Source organism: Sarcophilus harrisii, chromosome 4 (genome assembly GCF_902635505.1).
Source record: "Sarcophilus harrisii chromosome 4, mSarHar1.11, whole genome shotgun sequence".
Taxonomy (NCBI): domain Eukaryota; kingdom Metazoa; phylum Chordata; class Mammalia; order Dasyuromorphia; family Dasyuridae; genus Sarcophilus; species Sarcophilus harrisii.
The window spans coordinates 6,587,582-6,612,127 of record NC_045429.1 but is presented as its reverse complement, the minus strand read 5'-3'; the positions used below and the strand labels follow the sequence as shown (position 1 = coordinate 6,612,127).

The 24,546-nt window shown below is 40.7% G+C and overlaps 1 protein-coding gene across 1 annotated transcript in view; it reads right to left on the bottom strand.

The window, feature by feature from the left end:
• ZRANB2 (zinc finger RANBP2-type containing 2) overlaps window positions 1-21,818 on the bottom strand; it is a 93,068-nt gene extending 71,250 nt beyond the window's left edge. Inside the window, exon 1 of the mRNA XM_023501649.2 lies at window positions 21,789-21,818. Coding sequence (XP_023357417.2) covers window positions 21,789-21,818 — 30 coding nt within the window. The remainder of the gene's footprint in view (window positions 1-21,788) is intronic.
• Between the last annotated feature and the right edge of the window lie 2,728 nt (window positions 21,819-24,546).

The window sequence follows — 24,546 nt, the reverse complement described above, 5'->3', positions numbered from 1 at the left end:
CTGGAGAGCAATTTGAAACTATGCCCAAAGGGCTATCAAACTATGCGTCCTCTTTGATCTATCAGTTCCGCTAATGGGTCCCTATCCCAAAGAAATCATAAAAGAGGAGATATACATATACAAATGTTTGTAGCAGCTCTTTTTGTGGTAATAAAGAACTGGAAAATGAGTAGATGCCCATAAGTTGAGGAATGGCTGAATAAGTTGTGGTATATGAAAATAATGAAAAATTATTGTTCTATAAAAATGATTAACAGGCTGATTTTAGAAAGGCTTAGAAAGGTTTACATGAGCTGATACTCAGTGAAACAAGCAAAACCAGGAAAACATTGTACACAGCAACAGTAAGATTGTGTGATAATCAACTATGACAGACTTGATTTGTCTCAATGGGTCAGTGATCCAAGGCAATTCCAATAAATTTTGGATGGAAAATACCATTTACATCCAGAGAGAGAACTATGGAGACTGAATGTAAATCAAGACATGTTATATTTACTTTTTTTTCTTGTTTTTTTCCTTTTATTCTGATTTTTCTCTCCCAGCATGATTCATGTGGAAATACGTAAAAAAATGAATGAACATATATAACCAAAACCAAACCAAACCATAAAACAACAAAAAACCTTAACAATTAGAGTGGTCTCAAAGTAAACTGGATTGTTTCCAAGACAATCCAGTCTTGGAAGGTAATGGGTTTCCTCTCCTTGGAAATTGTCACTCAGAGACTGGAGAAGAGATCACTTTGGGGATATTCTACAGGGGATGTCATTTCTAATATAGATTGATTTAAGAGGGCTTGGAAGTCCTTTCAAGCACTGAGGATCTTTGATTATCAAAGACAAGGGTGGTAAAGAATTAGAAATTGAGGGAATGCTCATCAGTTGAGGAATGGCTGAACAAGTTGTGGTATATGATTGTGATAGAGTACTACTGTGATATAATAAATGATGAGATTAATGAACTTAGAAAAACATGAAAAGACTAGCATAAAATAATGAAGAGTAAAATGAGCAGAACCAACAGAACAATGAGCAGAGAACATTGTATACAATAATAGCAATACTGTTTTAAGAATGACTGTGAGTGAATAAGTTGCTTTGACTATTATAAATACCCAAATTAATTATAAAGAAAGATGCTATCTGTATCCAGAGAAAGAGCTGATAAATAGAAGTTTGTTCAGGATAATTTTACTTATATCAACCTGTTTGTATCTAATGGTGGTCATCGCTAGTGGAGGGAGGAGAGAGAAGAAAAAAAGGGAAAAAAGAAATATACATGATAATTTTATTCTGTATTTGAAAAGAATAGCACATAGTAGATTTGCAGTTTCATGTATAATCATCTTTTTTATTGTACTATGTTATGGAAGCACTTGTTTTATTCCATAAATTAGAAATAATTTTTATTTGAAATAAAAAAAAATCAATAGTAAAAAAAAAAAAATTTGACTTCCAGGAGCGGAAAAAGGATGAGTACCTTCAATGCAGAATTATGCATAATTTTCCAGTCCTGAAAAAGGACATGATAAATCAAAAGGTGCCCATGGAAACCAACTCCATGAAGTTGTTTTACAGGGGGTGTTCTTTAATCAGCCTGGTCTTCCAAGCATGTGCTCAAGACCTTCAGAGAACCAATACTTGCTTCCCATTGTCCTGTCTTCATGGTCCTGTGGATAATCCATCTTTCTTAGAGTATGTAGAAAAAGATATGCACAATATACATATAAACATATTTTGGAATTATATTTAGAATTTAGATGATTTGGTAGAACCATAATTAGAGAAACAAATCTTCTCAGAGCTTTGGGAGTGGAGATTGTTAGGATGAGGGAAAAATTAATAGGAACAAATCATCTCAAAATCATATAGTCATTAAACAAAAAGACTGCATTGGATGGATTGGCACAGCAGATGGCACTTGTGTAACACCTAATTATTTTATTGTGATTAAGCATTCTTATTTAGCAGTCAGTCTTTCTTAGAGTATGTAGAACAAGATATGCACATTTCATTGTACATAGAAAAATATTTTAGAATTATATTTAGAATTGTATGCATATTATGTGTGTGAGTGTGTATGAATGTTATCATGGCTCCTTGTGAAGTTAAAATCTGCAATTTTTATGTTTGATCCCTGGCTTTTTGTTTTTTGTTTTTTTTTTTGCTTGGAGGAAATCAGGTTAAGTGACTTGCCTAGGGTTCACATTAGAATTCAGGTTCTCCCTGACTCCAGGACTAGTGTTCTAGCCACTGTGCTACCTAATATCCCTTTCCCATTGGTTTTTTGAGAGGCACATTTGTCATAAACATGGGACCGAATGTGAGCATAATAACATCAAAGAATTGTCCTTCCCCACCTTAGATCACATCCCTCTACAGCTCACACAGCTGTGAATGTAGTGAGCCACTCTGCCTGGGATATTTGTACTGCTAGTGAAAGGATCTGGGAAGGTTTCTCCCCTGAGAGAGCAGAGATGCAGAATGATGGCCAGCCCTGGAATCCTCTGCAAAGGACTGGGGAATTTCAATGTTTTCTCCAGCTTCGCTTTCTCTCGTGGGAGGGACAGAGATCTAGAACTGCTCTGTGGTATCAGTGACTTCAGGAACTCTCAGCTGAACAAATGTCTCCTCCCAAAGCAGATGGACACCTTGTAATCTTAGAGATTATCTACCATTTATTTAGGAGTCATACAGCCAGTGGGTGTCAGAGGTGAGACTTGAATTCAGATCTTCTTGTATTTGGGGCCAGCCCAGTTATTCTTGTCACATTGTCTCTTGTGCATTAATATTTTTAAATAAGAAAGTCATTCCTTCCTATAAAAAATGTTCCTCAAATTCCTCCAGTCATTTGTGTTTGTTTTCATATAAAATATTAACATTATTAATTAATATTAATTAATTAATAACAAAATTTAATATATAAAAATGTATTAAAATAGCCTTTATCTCTCAGAATGGTTATGAGGATGAGGAAGAAGAGGGAATATGCTTTTATCTAAGGGCCAGTCAGTATTCTAGGCACTTTTATCTCATTGGATAAAATGAGACAATATTTGTGAAGCTCTTTGTAAACTTTCAGGCGCTATAAGTGGGGCAATGGATAGAGCATTGAGCTTGCAGTCAGGAAGTCGGAGTGACTGGGAAAGTCACTTCATCCTCAGTTTCCTCACCTATAAAATGGGACTTATAACAGCCTCTACTTCCCAGGCTTGTAGGAATGAGATGACATTTGTTTTTTAAGAAGTGCTTGACAGGGTCTGGCACAAAGTGGGTACTATGGAAATGCTAGCTATTATTAATGTCATTATAATCTACTATGGCAAGTTACTACTTGTAGGTAAACCAGCTCAAGAAGCCAAACAAATGGAATAAATGGAAAAAAAAAAGCAAAAGGAGGAGGGCATTATAAATAGATCTTCTGAAGGTCTTTCCTGGGAGATACTTTTATGAGACAATAAAAGAATACACTTACACACACACAGAGCCTCGTACGTGCGCTTGTGCATGCACCCACCCCTCCGCGCCCACCCACCCCTATAATTTGAGTCAAAGCTTGAAGAGTCTGTCACTGGCTCTTCAACAACTGATCCAGACATCAGGAACGATCGGTCCTTCAGAACTTTCTGATGAAAGCTGACTACTCTTTGTCAGATGACATCCAACCATCAAAAACTCTGTATTAGTGTAATTGAGCATACATTAAATCCTTCGGTGACATAGCTTTTGTCACGCTATCCTGTTTCTTTTCTCCCGGCACACCAGGGCCTGACAGATTTCTCGGGGAACTAAGCATTTGAGATCGGAGCAATTTTGACACGAAATAGGGCCCACGCATTAGAGCCATTACACCGGGCTTGTTTTCTGATTGCTTTCTAATAAAATAAAGGGTCTTCTCTGATGGTAAAGGAAGGCAGGTTTAAAAACACATCATAACATTTTAAGTGCGTTGGTCTTGCAACATTTGTTCCAATTTTCAAGTGTGACAGACACTGAGTAATAGAATTTCTCCAACAGATGCTTGCATGATGGGGCCTGGCCTGTCACTCCAGATGACAAGATTTCAGAAAAAAATTGCTTTATCCAGCATGTTATCATTTTGAAAGATTAGCAATTGCATATCATTTCATTTAAGACTTCATTGGAAGGAATAAAGGGCACACAATATAGCTTACTACACAGATCTTGTGGTTAACAGAAAAGCACAGGTTTTCCAAACCCAGTAGCTGGTGGCTGACAAATTGTGAGCATGGCTGACATACTGTGAGCACGGCGTACAATCTAATGAAGCTTTAGCCTGGCTATAAAGTAAGAGTCTTTGGCAATACATGCAAAGATTTCTAATTCCACTGCAATTCCACTTTCTTTTTGGCTGAAGACCAAGTACTTGCCTATTTGGTGTGCATTTGCTCTCCTTGCTAGGACTTCCACTGGTTAAATTTCTTCAGGTTATATTTATGATCCATGTCCATATCCTTTCCTTTATCTATTTCTCTTTTTGCTGGACATCAATAACTTACTGACATAGTTCATGTTGGTATTGTTCTCATTGCATAACATTTCTCCTTTATTTTTGTTCTTTCTTTTGGTTCTGTTTTGTGTTTGGTCTTTGTTCAAACAGACCAAGGACAGACAGGTGATTCAGAGAGAAATCTGTGGTGACCTTATGGGAGGATGTGGATGGGCAGGAAGGAATATGAGATGGTCTAAGATGTTGGGAGAAGACCCACATTGTTGAGAGCACAGCTTGTTGTGAATAATGCCAAAGTGGCATAGTGTATAGTCAAGTCCCTTCGGGGTCAGAAATACCTGGGTTCAAGTTCCACTTCTGAAACATCCCAACCATGTGATCCTGGGTGCCATCTCCCAATCAGAATTCATTACCTGTTCTTCCCCAACTCTTGTCCAAACTGTACTCAGCTGCTAAAGTGAGCTTTCTCAAGCTTAGGTCTGTGTTGGAATCTTTACAAAGTGTTAAGCCATTGGAGTTGATTTGATCTTAGAAGAAGATATTTTGGGCCAGAACTTGAAACTAAGTGGAACTGATTGAACAATGCTTGTGTTCACACCTTTAGAGAGCACACATAGTATCTAAGTACTCAATGGAGTTCATACCTTTGGGAGAGTTCAGGGCTAGTATGAGATCTGAATTCACACCTCCCTTAGGACCAGAGAGCACTCTGGGAGATAACCCAGAATCCCTCTCCCTCCAGAAGGTGGAGTTAACCTTTGGGAGATCACATAAATAGAGGGAGCTCTTGGAGCTTGGAAACTGACTGGAGGTACAGAGAGATTCATTGCATCTTCCAACTTGGTGCTGGCTGGAGGCTGAAGAAAGCAGAGGCAGAAGCCAAGGACAAAGCTGCAAGATCTCTTGGAGCCAGGCAGAGAGATAGGCCTGAGCTAACCGGGCTAATTTGGAAGGAGAAATAATAAACGTTTGCATTTTTACCAGCTGGCTGTGATTTTGGAGTAATTATTTATTTCAATAAGGCTGCCTCTGGAAAACCTTCACGGGTCTGACTATGACACTCCTTTCCTTAGGAAACTTCAGTGGCTCCCCATTACTTCTAGGATCAAATTAGAAACCTCTGTCTCACTTTGAAAGTTTTGCCTTGTCTCTTCCTATTTTGTACCCTATCATCCTCACTGTGCTTTCAATTTCCCACTGTGCTTTTCACCTCTTGTCCTGAATTTTGGGAATGCCCTCTCTCCTTGCCTGCTTTCCTGGCCTCCTTGATATCTTCCCTCAAATCCTACCTTTCCCTTTTCAATGCTATGACTTCCCTGTGAAATTATCTTTTGCTTATCCTTTATATATCTTTATTTGTATATAGTTCATTGAAGGTTGACTCCTGGAAAGGGACCCGTATGTGCAAAAATGTGTGTGGCAGCCCCGAAAAGGGGCCAGAAATTGGAAACTGAGTGGATGCCCATCAGCTGAAGAATGGCTGAATAAATTATGGTATATGAATGTTACAGAATATTATTGTTTTATAAGAAATGACCAGCAGGATGATTTCAGAGAGGCTTGGAGAGACTTACACGGACTGATGCTGAGGGAAGTGAACAGAACTGGGAGATCATTGTACACGGCAAAACAAGATTATACGATGATCAATTCTGATAGATGTGGCTCTCTTCAACACGGAGATGATTCAGGCCAGTTCCAATGATCTTGTGACAAAAAGAGCCATCTACACCCTGAGAGAACTGTGGGGACTGAGTGTGCATCACAACATAGCATTTTTCACTCTTTTTATTCTTGTTTGCTTGCATTTTGTTTTCTTACTCATTTTCTTTCCTTTTTGATTTGACTTCTCTTGTGCAACAAGAGAATTGTATAAATATGTTTATACATATTGGATTTAACATATATTTTAACATATATAACATATATTGGTTTGCTTGCCATCTAGGAGAGGGGGTGGGAAAAAGGAAGAGAAAGTCTGAAACACAAGCCTATGAAAAGTTCAATGTTGAAAAATTATCTGTGCATATGTTTTGAAAATAAGAAAGCTTTAAAAAATAATAAAGAAAAAAGAAAAAATGTTAATTCCCACTGAATGCTATGACTATCCTGAGGTAGTGTCCATTTTTTCCTTTCTTTATATTTGCAGCATTTAACAGAATGCCTGGCACATAGTAGGCGCTTAATAAATGCTAGATGATTTTTTGACAACTTGTCAGAAATGTAGGACAGTACCTAAAAGTATAAGTTGTATGATAATCCCTGTGCTACCTTAGTAAATAGGGTTCCCTACATAGATCCCTAAAATCACAGGTGAGATCCAAACCTAATTATTGTGATTTTTCTTGCAAATCTCCCATGTCCTTTGCTTCATGTCAGATGCCGGTGGGACCACTTGGGATTAGGGAATGTGACATAAGGCTAAAACACCAGGGAAATCTTTGAGTCAGCCCTGATAGATTCACATCCTACTCATAACACAGTAAAGGTGAGACTCCAATCAAATCATTTAAAGTCCCCATCCTTAATTTGCCTGTAAACTACACGGGGACAATGATGTCTACTACTACATTGTCTTGCCAGGCAGTTGTGAGACAAGCCCTTTCTTAACCACAGATTACTTTGCAAAGATGAGCTTATTCTTGTTCTAATAATAAAATGTTATATTAATAAAATGATAACAAAAACGAATCCATATAAGATATCAATGTGACCATATCTAGAACCAAAACAACACAGCATAGACAGACTCCTTTCTTCCCCTGCTCCCTCCTTCCCTCTTCATAGCATCCGTTTATAAATAATGTACACACAAACAACCCTACAGAGTCCCCCTCTTAGCGTCCACAGGGAACAAATCCTGATGATGTTACCGAGAAACAGAGGGACTAAATAACACTTAGCAGCTGGTGTTCGATGTGCACTGGACCTCATTTTCTTGAATCCCTCCCTACCAAAAGGTCCCGAGAGATTTGCTTCCAAGTTGTCTCTGAATCATGATGACTGTTTTTCCTTATTGATTCGGGGATACTAAAAGCAGCTATCATTTATTTATCTCCCACTTTAAGGTTTACAAAGCACTTTCCTCAAAAAGCCCCAAGAGAGAAGCGATTCAATTATTATGACCCTCACTTCGCAGATAAGGAAACTGAGGCTCGGAGAAGGGAATCTCTCCATCAGTCAGCAGGCATTTATTAAAAACCCCCTAAATGCCAGGTGGAATACCTGGCTCAGGGTCATGTGGCTTGTCAGTGTCAAAGCCTGGACTCTAGGCCCGGTTTTGCGGGATCACCAAATCTAGCTCTCAGAGGCGGCTTTTCATCCCCACCTGTTTCTGAGATTGTTTTTTTTTCCCTTTTCTTTTTCTTTTTCTTTCTTTCTTTCTTTTCTTTTTTCTTTTTCTTTCTTCTTCTTTTTTTTTTTTTTTCTTTGAAGCTAGCTTTGCGGAGAGCTCTCCTTTCCTGTCGCTTCATCCAGCCCTTTCTATACTTCCTGCCCCCTTATTAGCTCGGTGATTTTCACAGATACCTTTGGTATAGATTACCATACATTAAGAGCTGCATCCCCCTGGTTCCTCCATTCCCGCTTCCTTCTGGAGGATTAAGTCACAGTTTAATTTGCTCTTGCAAATTACTTCCTTGTTCCGCTAATACAACGCTAGAACAAGCCACTTTTGCCATGGGATGGCTTAAAGCAATCCATTATTGATTCATCACTGGGGCATTGATTTTGAGTTGACTATCGCTATGATGAATCCATCAGTGGCCGCCGGCCACACCATCTGAAGACCCTGTCTTGTCTGTGGCAAGTGGGAAGGGCCAGCACTAATGGTTAGAGCCATGTTAAAAAAAAAAAAAACCCAAAAAACAAAAAAAAAACCTTTAAGAAGCTTTGAGCCACAAGGGCACACATGGCATTCAGTGGATCCCACTCCCTTTCCCTTCCCTTCCTCGCCACGGCTGTCCTCTGGGAGCCTAGCCAAGGGCATTTACTTATGCAGAATATTAAAAGAACCTGGTTAAAAAACATGTCACCCATAACCTGGTTCCACTTAGCTTCTTCTAGGCTGCCTTCCCAAGAAGGGTTAAGGGGAGGCCACCTGGCCCACAATTGGGACATAACTCTGGACCTTCCAAGATGGACTCTAATATCAACAGCATGATTTTGCCTTCCTCTGAGGACTATTTTGGGAAGTATCTGATAAAAGGCTATTCTATTTGATGATTTAGGAGTTTTTTTTTCATATACATATATAAACATTTAGAGCTGATTTTTAAAATTGTGTTTTTATGTATGTAAAGCATTTTCCCCATGTCAGATCATTAAGTCCTCACAAGTCTGTGTGATAGGAGCTGTCATGAATCCCATTTGGATTCCTTGGTGAACCAGTTCAATTCTATAATCTTCTTTTCTTAAGGTCATTATTCCAAGCACCAGCCCTGAAGTCAGGAGGACTCGAATTCAAATCTGCCCTCAGACACTTAAAACTTTCTAGCTGTGTGACTCTGGGCAAGTCACTTCATCCCAACTGCCTCAGCAAAATATATATACAAATACATATATATGTATTCCTTTGTCCTATTGACTATTTTTGCCCCAGAAAACCTCCCTTTTGGGTCATTCTTAATGTTGAAGCTCAAAAGAGACCCCCAAAGCATGGGGTTGCAGATCAGTGCTGTGAGGTATCGTAAAGAAGTTTGCAAGCTTGAACTCATCTCCAAGTCAAGGGGCAAAGTTTATTATAATTGTAAGGCCAACTGAAGCTAAATTCTAAAGTGATTTAGCCAATTTCCAGAAGCAAGACGACAAATTTAGAGGAAAAGACAGAGAGTTCTGGTTCTTCATGTCACTGATATGCTAATTTTATGGCCCAGAGCTAGACCTGAGAAGTGGAGCAGCAGATTGTTATCTGACAGCCAGCAAAGTTTCTGGGACTATACTCCAGTATTCCTAAGGCCAGGAGACTTCAGTATCAGGGACAAACAGATTGTTAGAACAATAGCACTCCCAAGGTCTGGGGGCCTCAGATGGCTGCCCTATTTCTCCTAGAAGCTGCCTCTCCATCACTGCTGTTCTACTCATATATTGTTGAACTAAACTGGAGAGAATTTGGAAACTATACTTATGGAGTCCACTATAAATTTATGTTATGGGTCCTCACTATGGTAAGGCAATCCTTTCATGCCCCCTGCTTATTGCTACACCACTCTCCATTTATAAACCTTTTCATACTTCCTCAAACGGCACAAAGCTCCCGTCCTCCTCCTCCTCTTTCAGTTTTTGCAGAAAATGCTGAGGCTGTTCACCTATCCTCTCCTTATCCAACAGCATCCAGATGCCACCTGCCATTTTCTCCTGCTTTGTTCTTGTCTCACATAAAGAGAGGCTCCTTTTTTTTTTTTTTTTTTGCCAAGAGAAGTCCATTAATAGCCCCATTTTCTCCCATCTTCTGCAGATTGCCTCCACTATCTTCACCAGTCTCATTTATTTTCAATCATTCTCTACTGGCCGCTTCTCTGTGGCTACAGATATGTCTATGTCTCTCTTTGCTTGAAAAATTCCTTATTTTATCTATGTTACCTATTTATTAACTTAGATCTCTTTCCCCTTTTTGAGCTAAACACTTTGAGAAGGCTGTCTACAACTGATGACTCCATTACTTTCCTCTCAGCGTCTTCATTACTTTGCACGGTCTGTCTTCCAAACTTAGCATTTAGCTGAAGCAATTCTGGCCAAGGTGTCTGCCTGCACCCCATCCCACTGTTCCCAGACTCCTCTTGGAATCCCAATTTCCTCAACAGATCCCTCTGTTAGAGTCTTCTTCCTCTGTTCTTACTTTTAGCAGCCATTAGAAACAGATTCCTTTTCCCAGAAGATAATGCATTCTTATCCCTATCCCATCAACAGAAAGGAGTAACCCATCGCATACTCATAAACCTGCAGATTTAACTCCTTCAAAATGTAATGCCGGAGAAACTGAGGCAAGACAGAGATTAGGTTTTTAATATTTTAATAATGGAGAATTTGGGCTAGCCAGCTGGACAGGACTCCCTTATAAAGAGGGGGATTTGACCTCAGTCTAGGGGAAATATTCTGATGTCTCTAGAAGGAAGAAAGAAACAGATCAAGGTCCCATAAAGGAAGCAGCCTCCTTTATATATCTCTAAGAGAACTATTCTCTTCCCTTTTCCAGGCCAGGACCTGAATAGAGCCTAGAGCCGGTGTGTCTCCCTCTTTAAACATAAGACCTTTGCTCTGCCTGTTTCCTTTTTTCTCAATTTTGATCCTATAGTGAACCAGTTCCACAGCTTTTACACGCATCCGTCATTAGTCTCACCTCTCATGCCTTGCCAAACTATCTTCCTAGATCATTCCCAGGTCTCCCCCTTCTTCCTAGGATGGTTTTGCTGAAGGGAGCTGAAGGGGATTGCCCCACCCTGACACACTAGGTCTATTACAGATTTGTTATCTTTTCTCATCTGGGTCTTCTCTGTTGATTACTTTCATTATCTAGCAATTACTTTCTAATTATCTATTGTAATATTCACAGCCAATGTTCCAGGCCTCCCATACCACCCCATCCTTTTATTTAAGGACATTTACTATGAAAATTAAAGCCATTCCCCCAAAGCTCCTTCATTCCTTCTTCTTTACTTCTTGAATTGCCTTGACCTCAGCTACCAGTTTGTCTTTCTCTGTTGAAAAGATGACCCTTCTCCTTTTCAAAATCATTCCTTCTATATGTACCCCCGATCTCATCCCTTCCTGTGTTTTCTGGCTGATTGTCCCCATAATTGGCCCTCCCTAATTTTTCTTATGAGCAAACAGGCCCAGAGAAATCAATCAGCTTGCCTTCGGTGCCTCAGGTTAACAGAGCTAGGGTTCCAATCAAAGCTCCATGATTCTAAACCCTTCACTCCATCCCAGTAATAGACTGAGTCTTTCAGGGTGGGGCGATGTCCTCCAGCTCCCTTCAGCAAAACCATCCTAGGAAGAGAGGAAGCAGGTCTGGGAACGATCTAGGATAATAGTTTGGCAAGGCTACATGTCTACACACGATCCCAATTCACTACCATTTTATCTTCAGAAGTAGCAGCTAATAGGTGGGCAGGAAGATACGAGAGAATTGGACCAATGCATTTTATCTGAAAGCTCTAGGGTTCACAGTAGTAAAAAGGGGGGAAAAGGGCTTCAGAGACAATTCCAGTTGAGAAGAGAACTGTGAGCTAGAAATGATAATTTTTAAAAAAATCAATAATATGTAGCATTTTAAGGTTTGCAAAGAACTTTCTATATTTCATTTCATTGAATCCTCACCTATAAGAGAGATAATATATAGCAATTTTTGAGATGGGAAGACGGGGGTAAGAAAGGTTACCCAACTAGTAGAGAGATGTCTGAGGCAAGATTCAAACACAGGACTTTGGGACTCCAAATCTCACGCTCTAGCCACTGGGCCATCTCATTACTTGATGTCTCTAGAGGGATGAGGAACAGATCAAGGTCCCATTAAAAAAGCAGCCTCTTTTACACATCTTCAGAGAACCATTCTCTTTCTTTTCGCAGGAGTGGACTAGGAGAGCCTAGAGCCATAAACACATGCCCTTTGCCCTAATGAATAGATGCTCCTGAGCATTGCCCAGGAAAGACTTCCACTTTCAGAAATGACAGGGGAATTTAATTTAAAGAACAGCTATTCATCAGCATGATGTAAAAAGAGAAATAAAGAAAATTTACTTACTGCAGCTTGACAGAAAGTAGGGAGGGGGAGTGCTGAGGTTAAGCAACCTCAAAGGTTGAATATGAGTGCTGAATCTGGCACCAGGGGAACTTTGTTTAAATTTAGTTACTGCAGTGATTTGGCGTAAGACAAGTCACTCTCTTGGGCCTCAGTTTCCCCATTTGTTCAATGAAGAATGGACCCGATCGTCTCTGAGGTCACTGTGTCTGTGAGTTGATGAGACCAAATCTAGTCCTCAGCTCCCAACCATGAGGGATTATCTGGGTTAGCAAAAGATTTGTTGTTGTTGTTGTCAGAAAACCCTATTTGGGATCTTCTTGGCAGAGATACCAGAGGCCGTTTCCTTCTCGGGGCCATTCTATAGATGAGGAAACTGAGACAGGTAGGGTGAAGCTCAGGCTCCCAAAGCTAGGAAATGTCTGAGGTAGGACTGGAACTCAGGAAGCTGTACTTCCCTGTGCTCTCCCCACCAGGTGCTGTAGCAAAATTTTTCCTAGCTGTGCGGGCGTTCCTTTCTCATAGGCCATATCCATATTATACCCCTAAGTACCGGACAGGGCGTATCCTTTATTCTGGCTAGTCTGGGTTCAGTGTAATTGTTAGTTGTCAGGCCTCAGCTACTCTACGTTTTAATTGGTGGCTCTCCTAGTTGTGATGCCTTGGAGGAGAGAGATTGGATTTGTTCTGCCTGAACCCTGAGGGCAGAAGGAATAAAGTCCAGTCCAGTCCAGTGGAATCCACTCCAATTCCACTCCATTCACTTAGCATTTGGGAAGGCTTTAGGATGTGCTAAACACTGGCCTAGGATAGGAAGCAAAAATGAAGGCGTTCTGGCCCTCCAGGATTGTGGTGGGTGGGGAGGGATGGAGAGAGGCTGTAGCAGGTAATGAGATAACGGAAATGCAGAGGAACTCTGGGTGTGTGTGTGTGTGTGTGTGTGTGTGTGAGAGAGAGAGAGAGAGAGAGAGAGAGAGAGAGAGAGAGAGAGAGAGAGACAGAGAGAGAGACAGAGAGAGAGAGAGGCAGAGAGAGACACAGAGAGAGACAGAGACAGAGACAATATTAATATTTCTGGCCAGGAACGTTACCAGCTAGTGACTATCAGAAGAGCCTTCTTTGAGGAAACAACTTTAAGCTAAAACCTCAAAGGAAGTGAGGGATTTCAGAAGGGGTAGGGCAGCAGAAATGCCCATCTAGGTTTGAGGAAAGGAAAGACCTCATAAAAACTAACTGCACAGAAGTAGAATGGGACTGCCTGGAAAGCTGCTTGCCAGAGTTGCTAATAGGACTGGCCAATGATGCCCAAGTCCTCCTCCCCTTTACCTCTCCTAGTGGGTTCTAGAAAGCATGGGTAGACATCTGCCTGGCTCTAATTCACATGGAACTTGGGCTGTCTCTAAGATGTGTGATTGAGGACCTGGTTCTGTGCCATGAGGAGAAGGGTCTTAGTTTGATAAAGCAGAAGGGCTGATGACTCAGGAGGTGCTGAGGTGGGATTACATTCATATACAAAAGAGATCGATCCTTTTTTGCTTTTTGCTCCTTATCCTCTTGGTGATAAGTGAGGAAGAACTTCTGTGAGCTTCCTCAGAGGAGACAGGGCAGCTGCCTTCTTCCACCTCAGGTGTCTGTGAGCATTTATCACCGTCACCTTTGTTTCGGTCGTGTTCATTCTGTCTTGATTTCAGGTGAATGACTATTCCAGAGGAAGAAGAATGCCCAGGAAAGCAATGGCCAATCCGAGGTCCCATTAGCCCCAAGCTTCTGGAGCAAAGTCTGCTACAGTGGTATTGTCTAAAAATACGAGAGGGACTGACAGATGGAAGCGGTAGAAAGACAGTCGGCCATCTATGGATGATTACAAGTCCATGGATCACAATCTCTCAGGATAGAAATGGATGTTCATGGATGGTCAGAACAAAACAATTGGTCCTCAGAACCTAACAAGGACCTACATACACCAAAGGGGAACCTCGGGAAGGTGCAATTAAGAGAAAAAAGAATTTCTAAGATTGGAGGAAGAAGGTATTTCTTGGACATATTAGCTCTACCTGCACTTCTTTGAATTTGAGCCCATCCTCCCTGAGGACCTCGGGCACACAAGGGAAGTTTATGCTCTGCTAGCTGAAGGATTTGGTTTGGAAGCTATTGTTTTTTCTATGTTTTCTTAGTAAATCCTCTTTCTAAAGTGTGCTCTGCTCCCAAATTCTACTGACTGACTGATAATAGGCAGCACAACGATTGGGGCTCAGGAGATACAGTACCATAATCCCAGTGACCCTTAAAGTTATTCCTTGATACCAAGGGGAGAAGCAGCGTGATGCGCTCTGGGGAAATCTGCTGTCTGAGTGGGATTTGCAGAGTAGGGTTTCGTTGGTATTTATGGTCAGGTACAGTTTCACTTACTGAACCTTTGAGGTTCTTTCCAAATCTGAGATTTTGTGATCTAACGCCTGCCTGGCCCCTTCTTGGCCAGTCCTGCTGCACTCCAGCTCTCATTTCCTCTCCCTAGCTTTGTTTGTCAGATAGAGATGCTGGATGCAGCATCTCCACTAAAACATATATGAACTCATGATGAGGACCTAAATTACCTCCATAAAGCCCAGGTACTTATTGGTCTTCGATTCATCTAACTTTTATCTCCCTGGCTGGGGAGCTCATTTAACCGCATCAGGAGAGCTGGGCTGGAATTTCATCCCTTCTACTGGGTACCTCTGGGACCTTCCAGTGGAACGTTAACATTCAGTCTTAACCAACTTGACAATAAAATGATCCATTTATCCAAAATAAGGAGGCAGAAAAGGCGCCGCTGAATTTTTTCTTCGTGCCTCCCACTCAGAGAATCGGTACGACGCTTCCTCTGGGCCAAAACACACACAACGAACACTTCGTCAACAATTCTTCACGTTTCCTGTTAAATTGGGTTTATTTTTCATGTGCGAATTTCCCCCTAGACACACTCTCCCAACAGCACCGGAAGTAGCAGAGGTGAAGGGGAAAACTTTTTAATAACAGAACTTTGTGCTTATGCAAGGATTAAGGAACACTGCAAAACAGTGCAGGCCCATCCTTTGACAGTGGAGGAGAGCAAAGATGGCAGAAAAAACTGGGAAACCAAGGAGGCAGAAGGCAGTGGAGAGTGGGCCGAGTCCCAGCTCAACAACTTCTGACCTGTTTGCTCCTGGGAAGTGGCTTCCCTTCCTTCCCATCTGTAAGATGAAGGGGTAAATGACCTCAGATCCCTTCCAGCTCCACATCTGGGATCCCATGGTTGGGATGGGGGCTGTGGCAGTGATCTCAATCACACTCCAGCTGCTTGGAGGAAGCTATGCTCAGCTCAGAACTGGGAAGGTTGCTGCTACATAGGGATGCTGGCGGATGGATTGGAGATAATCCCCCAGTGGGCTGTCACCCCGGGGAGCAGAGGGGACCTCTCTTCTCACCCTCTGATTGGAGAGGATGTTGTCCCAACAGGAAGCGCTGACCATTTGAGGCAGCATGAAGATGTATTATATTGGAAATGGGAATGAAAGGAAGGCACCACAAGCATCAGGTGAGGGTTTGGCTTGTGACAAAACACTTCTTTGATGATCTGACCCAAGATTGTCTTGATTTGTCTCTCAGTCAGTTCAGTTCTCCCACTTACACTTCTTTGGGGTACAACTGAACTACTCTAGGGAAGAAAATTCTCCCCATCAGTCAGTCGCTATCTCATAGGATCAGCTCTAGGGCTGGAAAGTATCTGAGAGGTCATCTGGTCCAGCCCTCCTTTGCAGAAGAGGAAATCCATCTGTCCACAGACTTAGGAAATGCCACAAGCAAGAATCAACTCAAGGTCCACGACTCTAATCTTTTCAGGCAGCAGGATTAGCTGCTTACTAATGGCCAGACATGTGCAGGGGTTTGGGGACACAAAGATAGGTGCCCTCAAGAAACTTACAGTTAAGTCAGGACAGACAAAATTGGCATTCAAATATCTATCTATATCTATTATCTATCTATATTTATATCTATATATATATCTATATCCATATTGATATCTATCATCCATCTATCTTTATCCATATCTATATCTATCTACATTTATCTATAATCTATCTATAGCCAACTCATCTACTTATCTATGTTTAGCTATAGCTATATCCATATCTCTATCTATATATATCCATATCTATCTACTTATCTATATCTATCTACATCCATATCTATATCTATATCTACATTTATCTACCTATCTGTATCTATCTATCTATCTAGAAAATAACCATTTTCTACAAGGTAGTCTAGACAGCGCTATCACATGGGTACCACTGAATGAGGTGAAAATGCAGTGTCCTGAGAAAGCCCTAAAGGTTTTTCTCAGACTCAGTACACATGGCTGTAGCTGCCTGGTGAGCCTGTGGCTGTAGCTGCCTGGTGAGCCTGTGGCTGTCTTATTTGAGATTTCAGAGAAGTAAAAGGTCACAGGGATTGTGGAGGCTCAGGTCAGTCATCTCTGTGGCTCTCCTGCCATTTTCCCATCGTTGTGAGAAAGAAATGTTTTCTCCCCTTATGACAATGCCTTTCTGGGGTGTGGGAATTTCCCCAGAGAGCCGGCGAATGTGTGGCGACTGCCATGACAGTCGGTCATAACCTTCACTGATGCAGCTCTCAAAGGAATAGCTCCGATAACTTGTTTTGGTCTTTTGTGATGAATTAGCCTATTCCCGAGATTGGTTAATATACATGAGACCTACAGCAAAGCCTATCTTGGGATGTATCCAAAGGCCCATTTGACTTATTTCTCATGGTTCCCTCCAATGGAATTCAATTTGATTCAGAGCTATAACTTGTCATTTGGGCTCTGTGGGTTATCCAGTATGTTCAGGGCAAGCAATATGGAACTCTTCCCTAAATCAACTTTTAAAGACAAATTAATTTGAAGATGGGAGAGACCTTGGGACAACACCCAACAGGGGCCGGGGTGGTGGTGCAGGGGATTGGCAAAGTTGGGTATTCTGCTGTGGAGAGGAAGGAGCAGGTCCTGTTTGGCTAGAAGGCAGGGATCAGAACTGGGCTATGTTGGGGGAGGAGCTCACCTGGGATGGGGCCACCAAGGAGGGAAATGCTATCTGACTGCTTCCAATTTTAACTTAATTTTCTTGTTAACCAGATACAAAGAGTAGTTTATTCCCAAGCTGCTGAAATGATCTAAGTGCTGTCAGTGCCCTGGACAAAAAGCATCGATCTCTTCACTCTCATTATAGCTCTGGGCCGCAGAGCTTTGTACTGTACCTCTATTGGAGGGTCTTCCATGTTCTGTTAATTTATTTTTTAGAAAACATTTTTATTTTCACTCCCAAGTTTTCTTCCTCTATCCAGCCTTTTATCCAATCATTGAGAAAGAAAACAATATAATACCCATTATATCTTTGAAGTCAAGCAAAACATATGTCCACATTAGCCATATTGCAAAAGGAAAAAAGAAAAGCAAGAAAGATAAGGAAAATGAAAAAAAAAATCTGTGTCAATCTGTATTCAAGAGTCCATGAGTTTCTCTCTCTGGAGGTAGATAACATTTTTCATTATGAACCTTTGAAACTGTGTGGGATCATTTTACCCATCAGAGTTGTCTTTTACAGCTGATCATCCTTATAATATAACTGTGTACCATGTTCTCTACATATGTTTACTTTGCATAGGTTCATGTGTCTTTCCAGATTTTTTGGAAGCCATTTCCCTTGTTCTTTCTTATAATAGAGTATTCCAACCGAATCATATATCACAACTTGTTAAGTCGTTCCCCAATTCATAGACATTTCCTTAATTGTCAATTTTTGCCACCACAAAAAGAGCTGCTATAAATATTTTTGGCACATATATGTCCATTAACTTTTTATTTTATTTTTAAAATCTCTTTGGAATATAGACCTAGTAATGATACTGTTGGGTCAAAGCATAGGCACACTCGGACATAGTTCCAAATTATTCTCCAGAATGGTTGGATCAGTTCACAACTCCACCAACAATGTATTCATTAACATTCCAATTATTTCCACATCCCTTCCAACAGTTAACACTTTTCTTTTCTCTCATATTAGCCAATTTGATGAATATGAAAATTGTTTTAATTTGTATTTTTCTAATCACCAGTGATTTAGAGCATTTTTTTTTCATATGATCAGTGATAGCATTGATTTCTTCTTCTGAAAACTGCCTGTTCATATCATTTGACAATTTATAAATTGGGGAATGGCTCTTGTTATTTATAACTTAGAAATTTGGCTCAGTTCCCCATTTATTTATTTGGATGAAACCTTTCCCCGAGGAATTTGCTCCATCCCACCTTCAGTTCCCTGATTACCTTCTTTTTCAGCTGCATACTTGATTTGTTTTTGCAAAACTCTTTTAATCAAAATTATCTATTTTACCTCCTATCATCTTCTCTACTTCTTGATTGGCCACAAATTCTTCTATCAATAGATCTAACAGTCATTTTCCCCATGTCCCCCCAAGCTTATGATATCACCTTTTATGTCTGAATCCTGTTATTCTCTTCTTGACTAGAATGCCTGAGAAGTGGTATGCTCTTAATAATGTTAGCAGATTAGGTAATCAAGCCCATCTCCTATGATGTGACCATTCAGATATAGAAAGCTCTCTACTGACAAAGAGACTGTGTGGTCCACGGGACAGAGTTCTGAGTTAGAAGTCAGAGTTAATTTATTTCTGGAACTTCCTCTTTATGTGATTTGGGGAAAGTCACAGGGAGAGTATCTTACTCTGCCTAATTTTCTCATCTTTAAAATGAGGAGGCTGGACTAGATGGCTTCTGAAGTCTCTCCTAGAACTATGACCTTGTGACTCTGGGCAAGTAACTTAATTTCCTTGGGTCCAGGTTTCCTCACCTGTAAAAATGAGGGTTGGATGAAATGGCTTCTAAGGTCCTTTCAGCATTGGAGAGGTGATCTTATCATAAATAAGTATGTGGGAGGGAATCAGCCAAGCAAGTTGAATAGAAATGAGATCAATCTCACTTTTTAACCATAAAGAAGAAGGTTTTAAAAGAGAGAAGAGATCAGGTGCTGTCAGTCTCTAAGATTTGCCAGTGGGATTCTGCTGAGACGTCATCAGAGAATTCACTGCTGAGCACCGGGGATAAGACACATGACTAGCACCGAGTTCAGTCATTCAGACTTTTCTGGAGAATTGACATTTTAGGAAACAATATGAAAGGATTCAGTAGGGGAAGTAAAGAGGTGGCTCTCCCCAGAGCACGTATTGTTCCAAGTAGCTCATTGGATGAATAATAAGTTTCACATTAGGAGACTAGGAATCATGAATATTTAAATCTCTGACAAGTGATGGATAAAATTTTTTCCTTCTATTCTTTTTCTTCCTTTTTTTTTTTTTTACTTCTCTTCTTCCTTCCTTGCAGGTTGTACTACGTAACCAATGAGGAACATTGAAGAAAACCAGGAGTAAATGATACCGTTAAACAGTTACATGTATGGCAGGAGGGGGAGATGGGTTAACCATATGGTGAGGATGAGGGATGGCAGGTGGACGGCCAGGATGGATACCCTCAGATAACCTCATGATGTCTGGAGAAAGTGGGGAAGGGAGGTCTCTGTCGCTTTCGGCAGACATCCCTAAGACAAGCTTATGGACAACAGTTCCATGGACAGCCATGAGTGTATGACTGGTACCATAGAAGGGAAGCCTCTCATCAATGAGGCCATGTCAATTTGAGTATTTGGGTGGATTTTACTAAAACACCTGAAAAAACAAATAAATAAAAATAAACAGCCAGCAGTTTTGTCAGCTGTTCTACATTATGGCAAGCAACAGTCTGGATCCATTTGTTTTTCATTAAATAGAATGAATTTGAATGGTTGCTTCATCATTCTATATGCCATCCATGAAGTTTGAAGGAGACAATGAATATAAACCTATAAATTGTGAAATGAATGTCAACTGTTATTATTCCTATTTATATTAGTGATTAAAGATAAAAATGTCCTCCAATTCATCCTGTAGGTAGTTGTTTGGGCTTGCCTTCTCCATTAGACTGAATTCCCTTGAGGGCAGAGACTGTTATTTGCCTTTCTTTATATCCCTGGCACTTAGTATATAGTAGGTGGATATTAAATGCTTATTAATCCATTGCTTGACTTGAAGATGGATCACATGTGTGTGAACCTTAAACATAATTATTCATTTATGGGATATGATTTATAGCTAATCAATTAAGGGCATTTCCCCAAAATATTACCCTTCTTCTAGAAATTCAAAATTTATCTGTTAGTTTCATCCCACTTTAATAGGCTTAGACCAAAACAATCCACCTGGTTCCTGGATGGGAGGAAAAGCCTCTGCCTAAATAAAAGCTGGTGGAGATAAAAACCAAGAGTACATAAATATGTGGAGACAATTGAGATCCAAAGGGGTTAAGCAGGAAGCAGTGACAGGCGTTCTGAAAGTAGAGGTCAGGCCCGAGGGGAAGGCGATTTGGAGCAAGGTCAAGAATAATATCATGGGGGTTAGGGAGGTGGGACAGGGTAAAGAGCACCAAACACTGGCAACTGATAATTAATCTCCTAAAGGCAACCAGCCTGAAAAGCATCCTTTTAGGGAACTGCTACCCTCCTGGCCCCTTCTCAGCTTACTTGTACAGCTGTGGCCCCGGATCCTGCCACATGCTTAAGTAGGATGGTCTAAATCCCAGGTGAAGATGGTCATGTCACTGGAAAGCCAGTCTGGCTTGCAGGCAGAAGATCCACTCTGATGATTCCAGTAGGAACAGAGATAATCAGTGTTTTAAATCACATAATTAAAGGACAACTCAAAAAGTTGGGGAGGGGGCTTGGGAAGTATAGTCATGAGCCAGTGGTTCCCATGTGGGATTCTTGTCTAAATTCCCCTTGTCTGGAGGGAGAAAGTCACTGGATCAAAGGAAGAGAAGGAAGCCAGTGGCTTTTGGAAGCGTGCAAATGGTTGTTTCTTTCAGAAGAGTATGCTCAGCAGAAAGACAAACAGCATCAGCAAGATAATTGCCTGAGATAACTGAGTGTAACTAATTTCTATAACCCCAGAACTTGATGAGCTGAAAGACAAGCCAGACAAGGCTGGTGGGTGGGGAGCCCAGTGCCCTGCACGTCACAGACACAACATCAATGCTTGATTCAATCACTTTGAGCTCATATTCCAATCCTCAAATATATCTTTGATCCCGTGGATGTAATTATTTTCTCCAGCAATGCAGATGGCAACCCAGTCAAGTCTATGACTCTCATCTGTGTCTTCTAGTTAATTTGCTACTGGGAGTTTAACCAATACAAAGAAACTCTTCCTTCCCCCTCCCTTCGCCCCCCGCCTCCCACCTTGACTTCTGGTAGCTTTACGTGGTTATCAATGGGACACATAGCCTGTATGAGGTCACCCTCTCTATCGCAGCCTTCTCTCAATTTCTCTGTTCGTCTCTCTCATTATTTGCTTTCCTGATGACATCTTTCACATCTGGGCTTTTTAGTAACTATTCTTCTTTTGTAATAATTTCTCCTCATACCAAAGATGCTCTTTGGGTAATCCTCACCTTCAGTTCTTTGGAGATGGGAGCCTCCATGACCCTACAACATCACCAAGGGAATACTGGGCTTTTCTTTTCTTTTCTTTCCTTTTTTTCCCGGAGAAAAGTCTGAAGCTGTTCACATCGTGTCGTTTTCCAAAGTCACGGTAACTCATCTCCTTCTCCTCAAACTCTGCATTCAGCTCATGACCATTTGAAGTGTCCGAGCAGGTGGATGGAGCGACGGGCAAGGCTTATCCATGGAACTCCACAGTGTAGTCTGATCAGGAGACATTCTTCCTTCAGCTTCTTTCCCTTGTGATCTTGAATGGACCAGATTCTTTGGAATACCAATGAGGGGCCCAATAAATATTTGCTAAATGCTTACCACTCAGTCTCTAATGTACTGTGCTGACTGAAAGGTATACAAAGGCATAAATGAAATAGTCAATATAGTCAAAAGCTTATGTTCTACTGTATTGTGCCATAGTTCTCTTTTATCATCCTGATTCAGTTTCCCTAATTGTCCTGACTCAGTTTCTTTGAATTGTCCTGTCTCTGTTTCCCTGAACTGTTTTGCCTCAACTGTTCTGCTCAATCCTGCAAAACCACCCCTCCCTCGTAATCATCAGAATATTTGATAAGGATAAAGGATCTTATATTTTAGAATATCAGAATGCCTCTCTCCATCCCAATCTATCAGAACATCAGATACCGATGCCTCCCCCCATCCTGTCAGAACCAGATTAATAGTCACTTTCCACTCTCAGGCTGGGGGGAGCCACTGGAGATGGGGATGACATAATCAGGGGAAGGCACTTGGGACATGGGGAGAGGCATCTTGATAAGACGGTATCTGACATTCTGATAGCTTGGGATGGGGAGAAGCTTTCTAATATTCTAAAACATAAGATCTTTTATACTTATCAAATATTCTGATAAAAAGGGAGGGGAGGTTTTGCAGAACTGAGAAGCAAGGAAACCGAGGCAGGACTGAGTCAGGATCATTAGGGAAACTGAGTCAGGACAATAAAAGAGAACTGTGGCATAACAGTCAATGCTTAAGAAATGTTCATTGACATTTATTGAGGCTAATTTTCTCAATTAGCCTCAGAGATAAGAATTCCAGTCAGAGAATGTTCGGAAGAAGCAATTTTGTTGGAACGTGTTATTGTATCTCTTAGAAAATCAGAGAATTCTATTTTATGAGAAAGTCAGAAAAGTATTTTCTTCTATTTTGAGCGATGTTTGTTTGAAACCCCTTTTCTGAGTGTTATCGTTAATCTGGCATCTACTGAGTTCAGGGAAATTGCACAGCCCACATAACAAAAGAAAGAAACGGGGACAGTTGTCCCCCCAGCAAAACTTGGGATGCTGTTTGAAGGGCGGGGACATCCACTGAAACGGGAAGCATTCTGGTCCAAGTTCCCAGAGAGACATTTGTCCTTGAAGGAACAACAATCAGTCCTCCAAGTCCCAAAGATAAAGAGCTAAGGCAATTCATACTTTTTAAGTCTAAATAAAGCACTTGTCTACAAAATGGGAGTCCCAGGGTGGATTTTGTTGGTTGGGTCACCTGATGTTTTAGAAAAACAGGGAAAAATCAGAAGGACCAAGAGGTTCCTGTCTTTGATTAAGAGGAGATCTAACTGATGCAAATCGATACTATCGTTACTTCTTTATGTAATTGTAAATTAGAGCCCATCTTGTGGGAAGAATTGGGCAGCTAGCTGGGGCAGTGGATAGAAGACTTGAGTTCCATTTGACCTCAGATACTTCCTAGTTGTGTGGCCTGGCCGAGTCACTTCACCCTGCTTGCCTCAGTTTCCTCATCTGTAAAATGAACTGAAGAAGGAAATGGCCACCACTCTAGTATTTCTACCAAGAAAACCCTAAAATAGGGTGGTGAAGAATTAGGACTAAAAAATAACTGAATGTATACAAATATAAATAAATACATAAATACATAAATTAACAAATCAATACATACATACACACACATATATACATACATATATATATACACACATACATATATAATATATATATATACACACATACATATATATATACACACATACATATATATAATGTATATATATACATACACATACATATACATATATATGTATATGTATACATACACACACACACACATATATATGCAAAGAATCTTGACAGTTGTAGTGAACAATTATCCCAAAGTGGGGTGGGCTGCCTTCGGAGGGGACGGCATAAGCTGCGAGTCACTGAGCTGCAACTGGATAAGATGAGATTCTTTTCCAGGCAAAAGTTGGATTAAAGGGTCTTTAAGGATGGAGACCAAAAAGTTGTGGTTTTAAATGTTTTTTTTTTTTTTTTCCCTAGTAGAGAATTTAGTTTTTTTTAATAAAGTGGGCAGCTTCTCTCTAGGTCTCCATTTTCTCATCTAAAAAATGAAGGGCTGGAAACTTCACTGAAAAGTTTCCTTCCAGTTCAGAAATTGTGTTATTTTAACATTCTCTGAGTCTCTGATTCTATAACTTGGAATCCTCCAAAACCAGCTCACCAGAAGAAAATCTGGCTATTAATCTAAACTACCAAGTGCGCAAGAGCACCATCTATTAGCAAGCAAGTAAAACAGTGGCCTTCTTCCTCTTGCAATTCACAAAAAGGAAAAGAAAAAGAGATGATTCTCTTACCTGACTAGCTGTTAGAAATGGAAAGGAGAGGACCTTGAGAAAAAACTTGGCTAAGGTTACACAACCATTTAGTGGTAGAGCTGAGCCTCGGACCCCAGATCTGG